Genomic DNA, 18052 nt, shown 5'->3' on the forward strand with positions numbered 1-18052 from the left:
CCAGTACTGGGGATGGAACCCAGGGGCATTTTACCTCGGAGCTACACCTCCAGCCCTTTTTAGTCTTTATTTTGAAGCAGGGTCTCACTGAGTTGCAAAGGACCTCACTAAGTAGCTGAGGCTGTCCGCGAACCGCGATCCTCCGGTCTCACCCTCCCAAATGCTGGGATTACAAGCGTGCGCCACCACGCCTGACTCGCTTCTCTACGAGGCAGCGTGCGTGAGCCCGAGGGCCGGGGTTCAGACCCACCTGCGTCCCTACTCCTCCTCCATATAGTGAGACTGCTGTGAGGACTGACTGGGCTGTACAGATTCGTACGCCTGTGGTATGCATAGGTGCCCTATGCATATATTGGCTCTTTCCCTGTGGTCCTGGGGATTGAACCTAGGGGTTCCACCTCTCAACTACATCTTCAGTTGTATTTTATTTTTCATTTGGAACCAGGTTGCTGAGAGTCCCACTGGGTTGCTGAGGCTGGCTTCAAGCCTGCAATCCTCCTGTCTCAGCGTCCTAAGTACTGGGATTACAGGCATGTACTACCACCCACACCTTTTTAAAAGTTTTATGTATGGGCCGGGCGTGGTGGCGCACGCTTGTAATCCCCGCGCTTGGGAGGCAGAGACAGGAGGATCGCGCAGGTTCGAAGCCAGCCGCGCGCGCTGGTTTAGGAGACCCTGTTTCCAAAATGAAAATGTAAAAAATAGGTCTGGGAGTGTAGCCCGGAGGTAGAAGGGCTTCCAGGAACCCCAGTACCACCAAAAAAATATATATATATATATATATAAAAAGTTTTATGTATGTATCCTATTTTTAATTTTTTTAGAAATAGTCAGTACAGAGACTTCTCTTTATTTTTTTGCGGTACTGGGAATGGAAACCAGGGGCAGTACCTCAGAGCTATAACTCCCAGCCCTATTTTTTAGTCCTTTTATCTTTTTAATTTAAACTTTTTTTTTTTTTGGTGGTACTGGGGATGGAGCCCTTCTACCTCCTGGCTACACTCCCAGACCTATTTTTATATTTTTTATTTGGAAACAAACAGGGTCTCTTAAGCCAGCGCGGCTGGCTTTGAACCTGCACGATCCTCCTGTCTCTGCCTCCCAAGCATGGGGATTACAAGCGTGCGCCACCACGCCCGGCTTAGTCCTTTTATTTTTGAAACAGGGTCTCACTGAGTTGCTAAGTGCCTCACTAAGTAGCTGAGGCTGTCTGTGAACCGTGATCCTCCAGTCTCTGCCTTCCTAATGCTGGGATTACAAGCGTGCTCCACCATGCCAGGCTCAGAGACCTCTATTTATGTGTGTGTGTGTGTGTGTGGTATTGGGGGTGGAATTCAGAGGCTTTCTATCTCTGGCCTATACTCCCAAACCTATTTTATATTTTATTTGGAAACAAGGTCTCACTACGTTGCTGAGAGCCTCACTAAGTAGCTGAGGCTGGCTTCGAACCTGTGCGATCCTCCTGTCTCCGCCTCCCAAGCGCGGGGATTACAAGCGTGCGCCACCACACCCCTGAGACTTCTATCTTTTATTTTACTTTTTTGCAGTGCTGGGGCTTGAACCCAGGGCCTCATATCTGCCAGGCAAGTCCTGGCCACTGAGTGGCACCCCCAGCCTTTGTATTGGCTTTTTCATTTTGTTTTTTTGGTACTGGTGATTGAACCCGGGGACATCATAATTATACCTCTGGGCTATTATACTCCAGCCCCTTTATTTCTTATAATTGAAACAGCGTCTCACTAAGTTGTGAAGGGGCTCCTAAGTTGCTGAGACTGGTCTCGAACCTGCAGCCCTCCGCCTCAGCCTCCCAAGTACTGAGGTGCCAGGCAGGCACCACCCCTGGCTCTGTACCGGCTCTTTACTGTAGAAGCCTTGTTATCAGTGTGACCCCAGCTTGACTGGCCTGACTGGGCCCTGTCCGAGTGCTCCTCGGCCCCACGCGGGGCCTGGGCTCGGCATTCCAGAGAGCCCACGCGTGGAAGGCGCCCTGCCCGCGGGCGCGTGGCACTTCAGGCAGAGGCAGCAGCGGGGCACGCCAGCCGGCATGTGGTCCCGTGGACGCTCCTGGTGCCAGGGAGGCGGGGAATCAGCCTGTGACTGGGCAGCCAAGTGCCCGCTGAAATTGTTTCCCCGATAACAGAAGCGGAGTGCGCACTCGGGTCCCTCGGTTGGCAGCTTGTGCCGCCGCGTCTCTTTCCAGTGTCCTCTCTTACTACTTGGGGTCTTCTGTCTGGGCTCCAGACAGGCTGCTGTGGTCCAGCTCTGCCCGTGCCCCCCCCCCCCCCAGGGGCCTCCTCCAGCTTCTTCAGCCTCTCCATCTGAGCTGCCCTCTTCGGCCCGGCTGGCTCCTGCCCTATGCCTTGGCCGCCATGGTGCCCTGAATCCCAGGGGCGGCGCTCCCCCGCATGCCAACTCAGCGGCCGGGGACTGGGCAGAGTTGGCTGCGCTCCCGCCTCCACGCCGGTCCTCAGCGGCACCGACGGCTCGTGCAGTCCGGCCCCGATGCCGCCCACACGGGGCCCTCATCTCTTCTGCAGTGTTTATAGAGCACCTGCGGTGTAGCGGGAGCAGCGCAGGCGCCTGGGATGCGCTTGCTCACAGCCCTGTCTGTGTGGAGGTGGTGTTCTTGTCGCACAGATATATCAAATCCAGATTCAAGTACGTAGTGGGGAAATCACAGACAGCAAAACACCCCGAACAGCAAACCAAACCTCAGTGCCGCCAGGTGCCAGCGATGGCAGCCGCCAGCTGCGCGAGCGGGCGTGGTGCCTCTATCGCTTGACCCCCATCTCCCTCCTTCGGTCCCACCGGCACACTCTCCCTGGCGTGCGCTGGTGCACCCGGCAGATCGAAGCCGTCCGTCAGATTTTGTTGGTTTTCTGTCTGCTGACAGACTGTGCGTGGAGGTGCACTCGGGGTTTTGGGGCGCAGAGGGAGGCGGCGTTGCGTTCTGTCTGTGGGAAGGAAGGGCGCGTGCCCTGCACTGTCCCATTCACCGCCCCTCTTGCTCTCCCAGGGCTCCAACCTCACCGACATCTGCACCCAGCTTCTCCTGCAAGGCACCTTGCTGAAAATCTCGGCGGGCAACATCCAGGAGAGGGCCTTCTTCCTCTTCGACAACCTTCTCGTTTACTGCAAGCGGAAGTCCAGGTGACCTGCTGGGGCAGGGGCTGGAGGGGCTGCTCCCCAAGACGACGCTCTGGGCCTCTCAGCTCTGCCTCTGCACCCTCTTCTCATCTAGGACTTGAGGGGATTGTTCCAAATTACTGTGCACGTGCAAATGCAAGCCACAGATGCTATCATCGAGTTTCTATCATGAGAGAGAGAGAGAGAGAGAGAGAGAGATAGATAGATAGATACAGGTGAAATGAATTTATTTACTCATTTATTTATTATCCATTTATTTATTGCGGTACAGGGGATGGAACCCAGGGGCATTCTACCTCTGAGCTACATCCCCTGCCCTGTTTTTTATTCTTTGTTTTGAAACAGGGTCTAAGTTGCAGAGAGCCTCACTAAGTAGCTGAGGCTGGCCGCGAACCTGCGATCCTCCTGTCTCAGCCCCCCCCCCCAAGTGCTGGGATCACAAGCGTGCACCACCACGCTGGCGGACATGATTTTAAGTGGTGTGTTTTATTTAACTCGTTCTCTCTGCAGATATTGCTATATTTGACTATATATACAATGATAGTTAAATTACTTCATGTGTGCATATACGTGCATAAACACATATGTGTGTGTTTTTATACTTGAGTCTTCCAAATCTGGTGTGTCCGCACTTTATGGTGAGTCTCACTTTGTCCTGGTCACATAAGTGCTCAGTAGCTACCAGTGGCTTTTGAGTACCACGCTGGGCAGCACGGTTCTGGACGGCCGTAGGTGTTTGGAGGCTCCCTGCGACGCCACGTCCTGATTCCAACATGAGTTTCCTGTGTTTCTGCCGGCCTCCTGAGGCTGCGGCGAGGAACCTACCCACGAGTGTGTGATGGACACCCCTCGCCACCTGCGGGCTCCTCGCCGTCCTCCCCCAGCCGGCCTGTCGCAGCCCGTTTTCTCCTCCATAGGTGGGATGACAGGCCTAGTGTGGTGGTGCACGCTTGTAATCCCAGTACTTGGGAGGCTGAGACAGGAGAATTGCGGTTTCGAGGGCAGCCTCAGCAACATAGTGAGATTCGCAGCAACCTAGTAAGACCCTGTTTCAAAACAAAACAAAACATCAAAAACCAAAATCAGGCGGGGGATGTCGCTTGGAGGTAGGAAATGCCCTTGGATTCAATCCTCAAGATCATCACCCCCCAAAAAAATGTGGGGATGCTAAGACCCTTCTTACAGTGGTGTCGGGTGTTGGGTCTGGACCTGGCTCCTCCCAGCTGGATTCCTGTTTAGCGGCTTCCCCAGCGCCGTGGACTTGCCCCTCAGTGTCCTCATCTGTAAAGCAGGCTGCGTGGACCCCACAGCGTTGTTGCAAAGATGAAATATGCCGCGTGCCGGGTGTACGCTAGGGGCACGGGATCGGGGCCGGTGCTGTCGGGACACGGAGGCTCACAGGTCTCCACACCTGCAGCCGGCAAGCTGAGGACCGAGGAGAGACCATGGTGTAGTTAGTTCCTGTCCTAAGATGGTGGCTCGAGCCCAGGAAGATTCGCTGATGTATCTGTGTCTGAAGGCAGGAGAGAAAATTTACCGGGAGTCCAAGCCAGACACTTAGTCATCTTTGCTCCTGGGCTGCCCCACCCCACGCCTGCCTCACCAGAGCGTCCTCATTCTGTGTTCCAACCTTGTCTAATCAGAATTCTAAGAGGAGGTTGTTTGTGTGTGCATGTGTAAGCGATTAGCTGATTGTAAAATTTACACAGAAATGCAGAGACAGAAATAGCCAAGACAATTAGGAAAGGAGTCAGAGCTGGAGGCCTCTTATTACCGGATTCCAAGGCCTGCTAGAAAGCTGCAGGCATTCAGGCGGTATTGGTGCAAATACAGACGGGCAGATGAACGGACTCGAACAGGAGTCCAGGAGGCCCACGTAGGGCAGTCACGGCATTCCTGCAGGAGTCAGGCTCCTCAGGCACAGGCCTGGTCAGTTTGACATCCAGTGGGGGAAATGACTCCTGACCCCTCCTCATGCCACACACTGAGACTAACTTAAGATACACTGTGGGGTTAAAGGGAAAAAGTTAGACGATAGCACCCCTAGGACAAAGGGTACGGTATCTTCATGATGGGGCGCAGGGATTATTTCTTAAATAGCACAAGGAGAATGATTAGAAAGGCAAAGTAGGTAATTAGATTACATTAAAATCAAGTACTTCTTTTCTTTTTCTTTTTTTTTCTTTTTGGTACTGGGGTTCCTGGAAGCCCTTCTACCTCCGGGCTACACTCCCAGACCTATTTTATATTTTATTTGGAAACAGGGTCTCACTAAGTTGCTGAGAGCCTCACTAAGTAGCTGAGGCTGACTTCGAACCTGTGCGATCCTCCTGTCTCAGCCTCCCAAGCACGGGGATTACAAGCATGCACCACCACGCCCGGCCAAGTACTTCTTTTCATCAAAAGATACCATGAAGCTGCGTGCGGTGAAGCCTGTCTGTAATCCCAGTACTTGGGAGGCTGAGACGGGAGGGTTATGGGTTCAAGGCCAACCCTGAAGGTACCCAGGGGTACCTTCAGCAACCTAGCGGAGACTCTATTTCAAAATAAACAATAAGCCGGGCGTGGTGGTGCACACTTGTAATCCCAGCATTTGGGAGGCTGAGACAGGAGGATCGTGGTTTGTGGACAGCCTCAGTTCCTACTTAGTGAGGCCCTCTGCAACTCAGTGAGACCCTGTTTCAAAATAAAGAATAAAAAATAGGGCCGCAGATGTAGCTTGGAGGTAGAACGCCCCTGGGTTCCATCCCCAGTACCAAAAAGGAAAAAAAAAAAAATGAAAGAATTGTGCACACACGCGCCTCCTGACACAGGCACACTCACAGCAGCACCCGGATGGAAACAAGCACATGTCTGTCACTGTCGTGATCCCCGACTGTGTAGGCGACTCTCAGTCAGGGGGTTGAGTGAAGGAAACCAGATCCAGAAGTCCACACTGTGAGCACGGGGACCAGTGGCTTCCCATGGCCCCAGCTTGCTGCCCCCCCCACCATAGAAAGCACCGGCCAGCTGTTTGTTGAGCGACTACGTGTACTCTAACATAACCTGGGTATCTTCTAAACAGAAACTGACTTCTCTTTGTTCTGGAGGCCGAGATGTCAGGACGAGGCACCCGCAGGTCTGGTGTCTGGCTGGGCTTGCTCTCTGCTTCACAGATGGTGCCTTTCTCTTGTGTCTTCCCTGGTGGCGAGGAGGAGGCAGCTCCCTGAGGCCTCTTTTATAACGATCTAGTCCCGTTCAGGAGGGTGAGGATCCCACATCCTAAACATCTCCAAAGGCCCCATCCCCTTAGGCCAGGACAACAGGGTTCAGGACTCAATGGAGGGTTTGGAGGGACACCAAGATCTGGACTACAGCAGTGACTGCATGGGTGGGCAACAGATTCATCCGGGGGAATGAATTAATGAGTGGTGGGTAGGTGGGTGAATGGATGGATGGTAGGTAGATGGATGGGTAGGGTGGGTGGATTGGTAGGTAGATGGATGGATGGGTGGGTGAGTGGATTGGTGTATATTGATGGGTGGGTAAGATGAACGGGTGGATGGATGGGTTAGCAGGTAGATGGATGGATGAGTGAGTGGATGGATGAATTGGTAGGGTCTGGATGGCTGGGTAAGATGGTTGGATGGATGGAAGGATGGATGGATGGGTAGGTTGATGATGCCTGGGTAAGATGGGTGGGTGGATGGAAGGATGGATGGGTGGATGGATAGGTCAACGATGGCTGGGTAAGATGGGTAGGTGGATGGAAGGATGGTAGGGAGATAGCTGGATGAGTAAGATGGGTGGATGGATGGATGGGTTGATGATTGACTACTTTGAGCTCTCCTTCCATTCTGGTCCTATTTTAGGACATACCTTGTCAGAAAGTCAGTGGGCCTCTTCCCACTTGCTAGTTAAGAAGAATGGGATTCCATCCCTTCATGTTGGTCTCCCATGATATCTCTCATCAGCTGAAGAGTGGTCCAGCGAGGTCAGCAAGGCTGGTAGCTCATTTTCCAGATGAAGAAACTGTGGCTGAAGAGGAGAGGCAGTTTTTCCCCAAGTCACCTGCCCCTAGCTGGCCAGCCACGCTCCTCACCAGCCCAGTGCTCCTCTCTGTCCCTGGCTGCCCCTCTGGGTTGCTGTTCCCTGCAGGTGACATGACTTCCCACTGTCTTTCAGGGTCACTGGGAGCAAGAAGTCCACCAAGAGGACCAAATCCATCAACGGCTCCCTGTACATCTTCAGGGGCCGGATCAACACCGAGGTCATGGAGGTGGAGAACGTAGAAGACGGGACAGGTAGGCCTGCCCGCGCCCTGCCCAAGCCAGCTCCGCCTCCCGGCGCTGTCACTGTCATTCAAAAAGTTATCTTTCTCATACTCTGAAATGTAATCTACCTGCAGAGAAGTGCCCACAACACAGGCAGTGAAGCGAACACCCAGCGCTCATGTGCGCTTGAGCTGAGATGTAAAAGGTGGCACCCAGCTTCTTCCCCGTCACGGTGCCTTCCTTCCCCAGAAAAACCGCCCTCGGAATTGCGTGATGATCATTTTTTTGCTGTTTAAAAATAGCTTTAGTCGGGTGTGGTGGCGCATGCCTGTAATTCCAGTACTTGAAAGGCTGAGACAGGAGGATTGCAGGTTCGCAGCCAACCTCAGCTACTTAGTGAGGCCCTCCACAACTTTATGAGACCTTGTTTCAAAATAAAGAATAAAAAGCCAGGCGTGGTGTTTCAAAATAAAGAATAAAAAGCTGGGCGTGGTGGCGCACGCTTGTAATCTCCGCGCTTGGGAGGTGGAGACAGGAGGATCGCGCAGGTTCGAAGCCAGCCGCACTGGCGTAAGAGACCCTGTTTCCAAATAAAAATATAAAAATGGGTCTGGGAGTGTAGCCCGGAGGTAGAAGGGTTTCCAGGAACCCCAGTACCATCAAAGAAAAAAGAAAAAAAAAAAAAAGAAAAAAAATAGGGCTGGGGCTATAGCTTGAAGGTAGAATGCCCTGGGTTTAATCCCTAGTACCGCCACAACAACAAAAAAACAGACTTTACCAGCCAGGCACGATGATGCACGCCTGTAACCCTAGTACATGGGAGGCTGAGACAGGAGGATCTTGGGCGTGAGGACAGCCCATGTTAACTTAGCAGAGACCCTATCTCAACATAAAATAGGGCTGGGGGTGTAGCTCAGAGGTAGAATGCCCCTGAGTTCAATCCCCAGCACCATACACACATGCAAAAATAGTTTTACCTCCTTGCTAAACATTTCAATTAAAATTTCTCTGGTTTTGAACCTTATATAGATGGTTCCGCGATTATATGTATTTAGAAGGCTTTATTTGTATATGATTATATATAACCTTTTACGCATATATATTTAGGTGGTCATAAAATTCTGTTTTGCTCCTGTCACTTAACGCTGTGATGGCGTGATTCATCCGCTGCTGGGCAGTGTCAGTACACAGACACCCCACCCCTTGCCTGTGGGGTCCAGCGCTGCACTTGGCCTCGGGAGGCCGGTGGGAGGTCTTGAAGTCCCCTGTCCTTGAGGGGTTGGGAGGCTTCTTTGAGGAAGGTCTTCTTTGAGGAAGGTCTTCCAGGGGAGGGAAGCTCAGCCTCCAGCTCCTGAGCCCTCCGCAGGGCCCTCGTGTGAGCGCGGGAAGGCCCAGCCCCAGCCTGGCCTGTGCGCGCTGACCCCCTTCGTCCCCTGTCCCTGCCAGCTGATTACCACAGCAATGGCTACACGGTCACCAATGGCTGGAAGATCCACAACACGGCCAAGAACAAGTGGTTTGTCTGCATGGCCAAGACGGCCGAGGAGAAGCAGAAATGGCTGGACGCCATCATCCGCGAGCGGGAGCAGCGAGAGAGTGAGCGCCGGGCCCCGGGCTGCGCCCAGGGAGGGATGTGCACGGGGGGCCTCTGCAGAACTGTGGGGGACTCGGGGTGCCCTAGGGTCAGCAGGTGGCGGGCCTGAGGCCCACAGAGGGCCCCTCTTCCCCAGAGTGTGGGGAGCCAGGATGCGCCCCACCCAGAGCTCCTGGTTCCCCGTGTTTGCGATCTTCACGGCCGGATGAACCGCTGGACTTGGGCCCTGGGTGGGTGAGGGTGTGACCTCTGAAACCCACGGGCTGGGGTGGGGTTCAGGGGCCCGGCCGCCACCTGGGAGGATCAGTGCCGTTGTGGTTAGAACCCAGGACTGTGGCCAGGCGCTGGGCTCTGTGGTCATGAGTGGGGTGTGGCCGAGGGGCCCTGTCGTTAGAATTGGGTGTGGTCCAAACCCCATGGGTGGGCCATGAGCCCCTTCCCGGGGCTGCCTGCTGGATCAAAGCCCGGCTTCCACCGTGACTAGTTGGGCTGCCTCGGACAGAGAACCTGACCCTTCTTGGCTCAGTCCTAAAAAGGGGGCTCCTCATGTACCCTACTATTTCTGGTTTCTTGTGAGGGGGTCCTGGCATGTAATAGGAGCTATCAAAGAAAACACTTGCTATTGTTTTTTGCTATTGGTATTATTATCAGGATTGGGTGGGGCCCTGGTAGAAAGCTGTGGGGAGGGGGTAGGGTCAGGGTCCTGTGTGTATCATTGGGAGAAACGTCTAGACTTCCGGGCCTGGGCTGGAATGATGCAAAAGAAAGATGAGGTTGGGGCTCAGGGGCTTGGCTCCTGGGGTTGAAGGCCTGGCCCCTCCAGCCCAGGAAGACCTAACCTCTCTGGGGCCTCCACCTTCCCATCTGTAAAGTGATGGTTTTTTTTTGTGTGTGTGTGTTTTGTTTTTGGTGGGACTAGGGATTGAACTCAAGGGCATTCTACCTTTGAGCTACATGCCCAGTCCTTTTTTAAAAAAATTTCCTTTTTTTGTTTTGTTTTGTTTTTTGGTGGTACTGGGGTTCCTGGGAGCCCTTCTACCTCCGGGCTACACTCCCAGACCGATTTTTTATATTTTTATTTGGAAACAAGGTCTCTTAAGCCAGCGCACCTGCGCGATCCTCCTGTCTCCGCCTCCTAAGCGTGGAGATTACAAGCGTGCGCCACCACGCCCGGCATTAAAAAATTCTTTTTAAAAATTCTTTTATTTTGAAGCAGTCTTGCTAGGTTGCCGAGAGTCGCGCTCAGTTGCCGAGGCTGGCCTCAGACCTGTGATCCTCCTGTCCCAGCCTCCCAAGGACTGGGATTACCAGGCTAACGCCATGCTTCTGAGGACCCCTGGCAGGCGCCAGGACCAGTGACTGGCAGATAAGACGTGCTCTGTAGCCACGGCGGGGGGCAGGTGGGGTCGGCTTTGGGAGCCGGAGGCTGCCCCTTCCCCAGCACTGCCCGTGCCCTGTGCAGGCCTCAAGCTGGGCATGGAGCGCGACGCCTACGTCATGATCGCGGAGAAGGGGGAGAAGCTGTACCACCTGATGATGAACAAGAAGGTGAACCTGATCAAGGACCGCCGCCGGAAGCTGAGCACCGTGCCCAAGTGCTTCCTCGGCAAGTGAGTGCCCTTCCCGGTCCCGCCCAAGCGGCCTTCCGTGTCCCTCCCGCCTCTCCTCCTGGCAGCCCCCCGGGCAGAGCCAGCAAAAGACCCCTGCATCCTGGTCAAGAAGGCCGGGGGTCCCAAGGCAGGTCCTCCGAGCGCCTGACCACGTCCTCCTGCAAAATCTGCCTCGCCCTTTGTGCCGGCCTGCACATCCAGGGCTCATGTGAATGAAGCTGAGGTTTTACAAACCTGCGCTTGGTGGGCTCTGAACGCTCCTGCTCCTGTTTTGTTGTGTCCAGGGGAGGCTGGAGCTGCTGTTTGGAGAGGAGGAGGCAGGTGGAGCAGCTTTGCCTTCGAGGCCCTTGGTGGGGAGGCTGACTCCTTGGCTGGGTATAAAATCTCGACTTGGAGGGAAGTCTGGGTCAAGGCCTCTATGTGGGAGTTGGTATTTAGATGGTCTCAGAACCATGGAGCTGAGTGGGCTCTACCAGGGGAGGGGGAAGAATTTTTTAAGGAGGAAAGACCAGAGGGGTCGAGAGTGGCAGCTGGGGAGGTCAGGCACGGGGGACCGTGGCCATGTGGAGACCTCAGAACAGGTTTGCGCAGGAACTGGAGCCTGGTTTGGGCCGTGTTAAAGCTCAGATGCTAGTTAGACATTCCATGTCCAATGTGGGTGTCCCGGCCATTGGAGGGAGCCCTGGGTGGGGACGGACATGCAGGGGGCAGCTCTCGGGGATGGCCGGTCAGTGGACTTGCTTTGTGCCGTTGCCCTCAGAGGTCAGCGAGTTCAGTTCTGAGCTCCCTGGCAGGTCTGTGGAGATGAGCGGGCCAGCGCCCCAGGAGGCCTGAGTTCACTCGGGCCAGGGAAGGCAGAGACAGGGCTTCTGGCTGGTCTCCATCAGCTAATCTCTAATCCAGGGCGGAAAGGAGGCTTGTCTCCCAGGAGAACCGAAATTTCCGCCTCTCGCCAGAGTGCTCAGTCAAGCCGGATGGGATAACCTGTGTGATCAGAGCTTCCAAGGGGTTTTCTTTCTCCCCAGGAAGGATTAGGGGGGATTGTTTTTACTGCCCATTTGAACCCGGGCCAGGATCATTTTGTAACCTGGAGGAAGCAGACTTCCTGCCCAAGCCTCTTTCCCCCCCAGGGCTGGCTCCTACTGTACTCTGGGACTTCCCCCGTCCCCTGGCTGGAAAGACTTGGCTGCAGAGACAGGCTTAGGGAGCTCTTTCTTTCTCTGCCCCAAGGTTCTGACATTTGCTCCTGTCTTCTCCCACTGCCCCCGCGGTGCTGGGGATTGAACCCAGGGACCTCTGCTACTGAATGACATCTCTAGCTCTTTTTAATTTATTTTGTTTATTTACTTGTGGTACTGAGGGTTGAATCCAGGGTGTTCTACCTCTGAGCTATACCCTCAGCCCTATTTTATTTTCAAAGAGGCGTTTAAAGCCGGACATGATGGTATTTATGCTTGTAATCCCAGTATTTGGGAGGCTGAGACAGGAGGGCCTCAGTTACTTAGTGAGGTCCTCCGCAACTTAGTGAGACCCTGTTTCAAAAATAAAGAGTAAAAAAAAATTGGGCGAGGGGCGTAGATTGGAGATAGAATGCCCCTGGATTCATCTCTAGTAACACACACACACACACACACACACACACACACACACACACACACCACAGGTTCTTACTAAAATTATCGTGCACTGTCCTTGAACCTGCAACCTTTCTATCTTAGTCTCCCAAATCCTAGAATTGCAGGTGTGCACCACCACGCCTGGCTCATTTTAATTTTTAATTTCCTTTTGAAACAGGGTCTAGTTGATAAGTTGCCCAGGCTGGCCTCAAACTTGCGTCCCTCCTGCCTCAGCCTCCCCTGTTGATGGATCACAGGTGTGGGCCGTTGTCCTAGGCTTGGCCATGTCTTTTACTCAACACTGTGAAGTGGTCATCATCATTATCTCCATTTAAAGGACGAGGAGTCTGAGGCTCAAGAGGGTGAGAGTTCCACCCAAGGCCGGGCAGCTTCGGCAAGGGGCTGGGGTTTGAGCCGAGGAGGGGCGGACGGCTCCACGCCCTGTGCCCACCCCACTGCTCTCCGCATTGTTGACTCATTTTCTGTTCCTCTTCGGCGTGTTTCAATTTTCCTCGATAACTACGCTCTCCTTATCCGTCCCTGCTACTAGATGGGGAGTTCAGGGAATCCAAAATGGGTCTGACTTATCTTTATAACAAGGCCCGGGCTCTGGGTCTGACTTGGGTTCAAGCCTCAGATCTCCCACCTCCTAGCTGGGCGACTTTGCGTAAGGCTCTTCACCGCTCTGAATTTCAGTAAATAGTCAGAGAGAGCAAACGCAGTGTGCCTCCCAGGGCTCTTTGAGAATAGAGTGAGATAACACACGTGGCTTACTGAGCACGGAGCTGGGAGAATGACAGAAATGTGTAGGAATCATGGACTGTGTGGGAACGTGTCTAAAGAGTGGCTTATTTCATGCCGGGCGTGGTGGCGCACGCTTGTCATCCCAGCATTCGGGAGGCTGAGATCGGAGGATCACGGTTCATGGACAGCCTCAGCTACGTAGTGAGGCCCTCCGCAACTCAGTGAGACCCGGTTTCAAAATAAAGAATAAAAAATAGGGCAGGGGGTGTAGTTCGGAGGTAGAATGCCCCTGGGTTCCATCCCCAGACCCACAAAAAGAAAACACAACAAGAGTGGCTTGTTTCTAGCCAGGCATGGTGACACATGCCTGGGAGGCAGAGACAGGAGGGTCAAGGCTCAGGGATGCCTCAAAAGTAGTGAAACTCTCACCAACCTCGCAGACCCTGTTTCAAATTAAGGGCTGGGGTTGTAGTGTGGAGGTAGAATGTTTCTGGGTTTAAACCTCAGTACAAAACAAACAGACAAACAAACAGAGTGGCTTGTTTCTGCCTTACACAGAGGAAAACGAATAGATGCCACGTTAAACAGAACAGTGATAAAATCTTTATGTCATTTTACTTTATTTTTTGGTGGTACTGGGGTTCCTGGAAACCCTTCTACCTCTGGGCTACACTCCCAGACCCATTTTTATACTTTTTTATTTGGAAACAGGGTTTCTTAAGCCAGCGAGGCTGGCTTCGAACCTGCACAATCCTCCTGTCTCCTCCTCCCAAGCGCGGGGATGACAAGCGTGCGCCACCACGCCCGGCTTTTATGTCATTTTATGAAGGATGCTATGGCAGGAACACACCTTTGCTTTTCAGCATCTGCAGATAAGTTGAGGAGAAAAAAAAATAAATGCATTCATTCATTCAGTGTCTACTGAGCCTGTGCCTTGTGCCGGCAGGGCAGGTCAGTCCCCATCCTGGGGAGGCAGCTGGCCAGGGGACAGCCAGTCGACAGTGGACAAGTTGGCTCGAGAAGGGGGCTTCAGTGAGTCCAGACGCTGGGAGGAAGGAGGTGAGGGGGTAACCGGAGAGAGGAAATGGGGGGCTGGCTCAGCCAGGGTGGGCAGGACTGGCCTCTCAGCGGAGGGGCACTAACCGGGATCCGAGTCACAGCACCAGCTTAGGATCCGGGAGCGGCCTTCTGGGCCGAGGGAATGGCAGGTGCGAAGGCTGCCGTGAGCGGTGGACACCGGAAGAATTGAGGAGGCCAGCGTGGCTGGAGGCTAGGAGTGGACAGAGCATGGGAGATGAGGCCCAGGGAGTCAGCAGGAGCCAGGGCAGGTGGGGCCTGGGTCGGGGCACTGTGGGGGCTCAGCGGGGGACCCAGGTGAGGATGTTGAGCTATCAGGGCTCAGGGGACCACGAGGGACAAGGTGTGTCTGGAAGGGCAATCCAGGAGGGCTTCCTGGAAGGAGGAGGCTGTGCCATCTCTGTCCTTGTGGGCACAAGTGCAAGAGATTAGTGCAGAATGGCGACCTATGTCAACTCGTTGGACGTTACTGTGGACACCCTTAGAAAGCATCTCTGAGCAGTGGGCTTGTGGGGTGAATACTTCCCCCGGACTCATAGAAAATACTCATGGGTTAACGGGGAGGGCAATGGCTATCTCAGGAAGATGGCAGAGACATGCCAGGAACTGTGCTAGGCTGAATTAATATTCACGGGGCAGGAGGGACGGATGGGGGGGAACAGATACCTGTAACTCTCAGCTGGACCCTCGCCCCCATTTCAGGCCCCATCATACTCGCTGGCTCTTCTCCCTGTCAGCTAGCCACACGCTGCTCTGAGCCGGGTCCTTGTGGAACCCTGGACCTGCTGCCCTCTGCACCCCACCTCGTCTGCTGGGGACGGCTGGCTTCCGGCCTCGCCGCTCCTCGGGCATCGGTGCGCAGGTCCCCACCTGGGCGCCCTTCCCCAGCAAAGGTGTCCCAGCCCTGCAGCCCGAGGGCCTGTTTTCCTTGGCCCACCTCGTGTTTTCCTAAGATAAGAGGTTAGATAGCAACATCTGACAGGTGGAGACTGCACAGGAAGGGCCGGATTTCCACCTTCTCTTGAAGGGCTGTGGGCTTTGTCTTCCTGTGGACTGAGGAGCGGCTGCTGGCTTCGCCATGGCTGGGTGGAGGCTCCGCATCAGAGTCGACTTTATCTGGGTCTGCCTACCAGATCCCAGCTTATCATGTCACATGAATAAGCCAAGTGTGGTGGCCTAAGTAACCCAGTACTTGGGAGGCTGAGGCAGAGGATTGAAGGTGTCAGGCCAGTCTCAGCAACTTAGTGAGTTTCAAAATAAAAAAATAAAATAGGGCTGGGGGTGTAGTTCAGAGGGAGAACACCCCGGAGTTCAATCCCTACTACCTCCTCTCTGCAAAAGATTTCATATGCATAAAAAGTTTGCCCGCTGAATTGATAAGGGCCCCGAGGGAACCACTGGCCAGGTCATCCTGTTAGGCCCAGAGAGGGACAGCAGCTTGCCTAAATTTTCCCAGAAGGTTTTGGGCCCTCCTTGATCCCCAGGTGGCAGAACCCAGCGTGGGCAGAGTCTCCTGTCCAAATTGCTGTCCTCTGTCTTTTGCTGCAGCAGCTGCCGCGGGTCACTTCCTGCCCCTCACCCTGGCTGCAGGGCCGCTGGACAGTGCCAGAGGTGGCCCCAATCAGGCAGCTGGTGGGCAGCGGTTCTCCGGCTTCCGCGAGTGGGCGCACAGACATCTGCTTGCCTCCTGCAGCTGCTGGCAGCTCATGCCATGTGCCTGAGTTTGGAGACTTGGAGACCAGGACAGGGGTTGGACAGGCCCCAGAATAATCTCTCCCCTACCCGGGGCTCTGGCTCCATAAAACTCATCCGTTTCTTTCGCACCTCCCTCGGCCTCCAGCGGGGCTTGTGGGACACCCCAGCGCACAGCTACCTTCACACCAGGCGGGTCTTCCCTCTGCCAAATGCTGGAGGGCTAAAAATAGCCCTCCCCCTCTGGTCTGTCATCGGAGGCGGGACAGCTGGCTTCCATAAGCAGGGAGCGCAGGCTCTGGCCTGCGGCCATCGTGGCTCCAGCCTGGGATCTCCCTTTCCTGCTGCCTGTGAGGGGGCTGAGCTGTGTGCTGAGCCAGGACCCTCGGGCCTCCCCTGGAGCCAGGAGAGCTGCTGTCGCCCTGCAGGATTCCCCTTCCAGGGCTGGTTCATGCCTTCGCTTGTTTGATAAATGATTACCGAGTCCCTCTGAGCAGGCCCTCTTCCAGTAGCTGGGCTGGAGTGGGAATGAGATCCACCGGGCCCCAGGCTCACGTGGAGGGTGTATCTCCTGAATCTGTTAACAGACAGTGGCAGGCCCAGCCACGGAGACTTTGATAAGTAGTGGGGACCTCTCCCTGGGGTGACACGAAAGGGGAAAGGCTTCATCACAGGAGGAGCCAAAGAAGGGCGTGTGGCTAAGGCACCGTGAGTGATTGTTGCGGGAGACAGATCCGGAGCGCGGTGGCCGGGCAGAGGGCAAGTCACAGGGGCCATGTCAAGTCTGGAAACGGTGGGGTTTCACCACCACGTGCTCTCCCGACACTGCTGTCGGCCTCCCGGGACTTGAGTTATTTTTTTCTTGCATGTTGGTTTATTTATTCCTTTGGTTTATTCTTTCTTTCATTTACCCATCTCCCCATACAGACATCCACGATCCACTTACTACCTGCCCATCCCCCCAGCCATTTCTCTATCAAGCCATCCACCTGTCATTCATCTACCCACCCATTTACCCACCAACCCATCGGACAGTCCATCCACCCACCCATCCATTATCCACCATGATCCATCCATCTCTCCATCTGCCAGCCAGCCAGCCATCCACCCACGGGGTCTGGTCCCACGCTTCTCTCTGCCGTTAGTAATGGGAAAGGCGCGAGGCCTTCTAGGACCCCGGGCTGGGGCTCCTGAGCTCTGTGGGTTTGTCGGCGGTCCTCCCTCTTGCTTCCATGCAGCTCAGTGCTGGCCCCAGGTTCAGGGATGTCCTCTCACCAGGTCTTCTGTTCCCGGCAGTGAGTTCGTTGCCTGGCTCCTGGAAATTGGTGAAATTAGCAAGACGGAAGAAGGGGTCAACCTGGGCCAAGCCCTGTTGGAGAATGGTATCATCCACCACGGTGAGCGGGGGACTGGGCGTGGCCGGCCAGTGGGGCCGAGCGGGCCAGACCCCACAGAGCTCGGAGCCCAGGGGCTGTGTGGACACAGAGGCCCTTCCCACGACATTCCCTGGCACACCGTGACCCCCAGGAGGCGGATGCCCTCGTAAAGCCCCCTCAGGCCACCGGCAAGGCAGAAGCACCTACAGAGCTGGGGGGGAGGTCAGGGGAGGAGAATTTTCTCTGCCCCATCAAAACAGGAAAGAACCACTTCCTGGGGTTTTAGTGTTCGGTAAACATTGAGCACCTACAGTAGCAGGTGCTGGTCACACAGCAGCGGACAGGGCAGTGTGATTCCTGCCCTGCTGGGCTGACCTTGGAGCGGGAGGGGAGATCAAAACAGGAGCAGGAGGTGGGCCTGCGGTGGGGTGCGAGGAGGGCCGGGAGGAGGTAAACGGTGTCTTTTCAAGAGAAGGGTTCAGGTGCATCCCAGGTCCAAGTGGGGCCAGCACCAGTGTCCCCCAGGCAGGAGCCTGGGGCCAGCAAGGCCAGCAAGTCTGCCTCCAGGCGGGCAGGGGCAGGCTTAGGAGGCGAGGTCTGGAGCATGGGCCCCAGGCAGGGGAGATGAGGTCTGGGACCTATGGGGACCGCAGGGCCCGGGTGTGAGGGCCAGCCTCACTGTCCCCATCCGTCCCCCAGTTTCTGACAAGCACCAGTTCAAGAACGAGCAGGTGATGTACCGCTTCCGTTATGATGATGGCACCTACAAGGCCCGGAGTGAGTTGGAGGACATCATGTCCAAGGTGGGGCCCTGTGCTGTGAACCTCACCCCACCTTTCACCCCTCCCTGTGACCCTGACCTTTCACCCCAACTTCACCCATGACCTGACCCATCCACTCGACTCCCTGACCCCGACCTGGCCCTTCGCTTGACCCCATGACT

At 54.9% G+C, this 18052-nt stretch overlaps 1 protein-coding gene across 1 annotated transcript in view; it reads left to right on the top strand.

The window, feature by feature from the left end:
* Positions 1-18052, top strand: part of PREX1 (phosphatidylinositol-3,4,5-trisphosphate dependent Rac exchange factor 1) — a gene marked incomplete at both ends in the record, with an annotated part of 172120 nt that overhangs the window by 113112 nt on the left and 40956 nt on the right. Inside the window, 6 exons of the mRNA XM_080716490.1 lie at positions 3017-3150; positions 7312-7430; positions 8847-8996; positions 10457-10604; positions 17030-17130; positions 17809-17912. Coding sequence (XP_080572616.1) covers positions 3017-3150; positions 7312-7430; positions 8847-8996; positions 10457-10604; positions 17030-17130; positions 17809-17912 — 756 coding nt within the window. The remainder of the gene's footprint in view (positions 1-3016; positions 3151-7311; positions 7431-8846; positions 8997-10456; positions 10605-17029; positions 17131-17808; positions 17913-18052) is intronic.

Source organism: Muscardinus avellanarius, assembly GCF_963383645.1.
Source record: "Muscardinus avellanarius genome assembly, chromosome: 19".
Classification (NCBI taxonomy): domain Eukaryota; kingdom Metazoa; phylum Chordata; class Mammalia; order Rodentia; family Gliridae; genus Muscardinus; species Muscardinus avellanarius.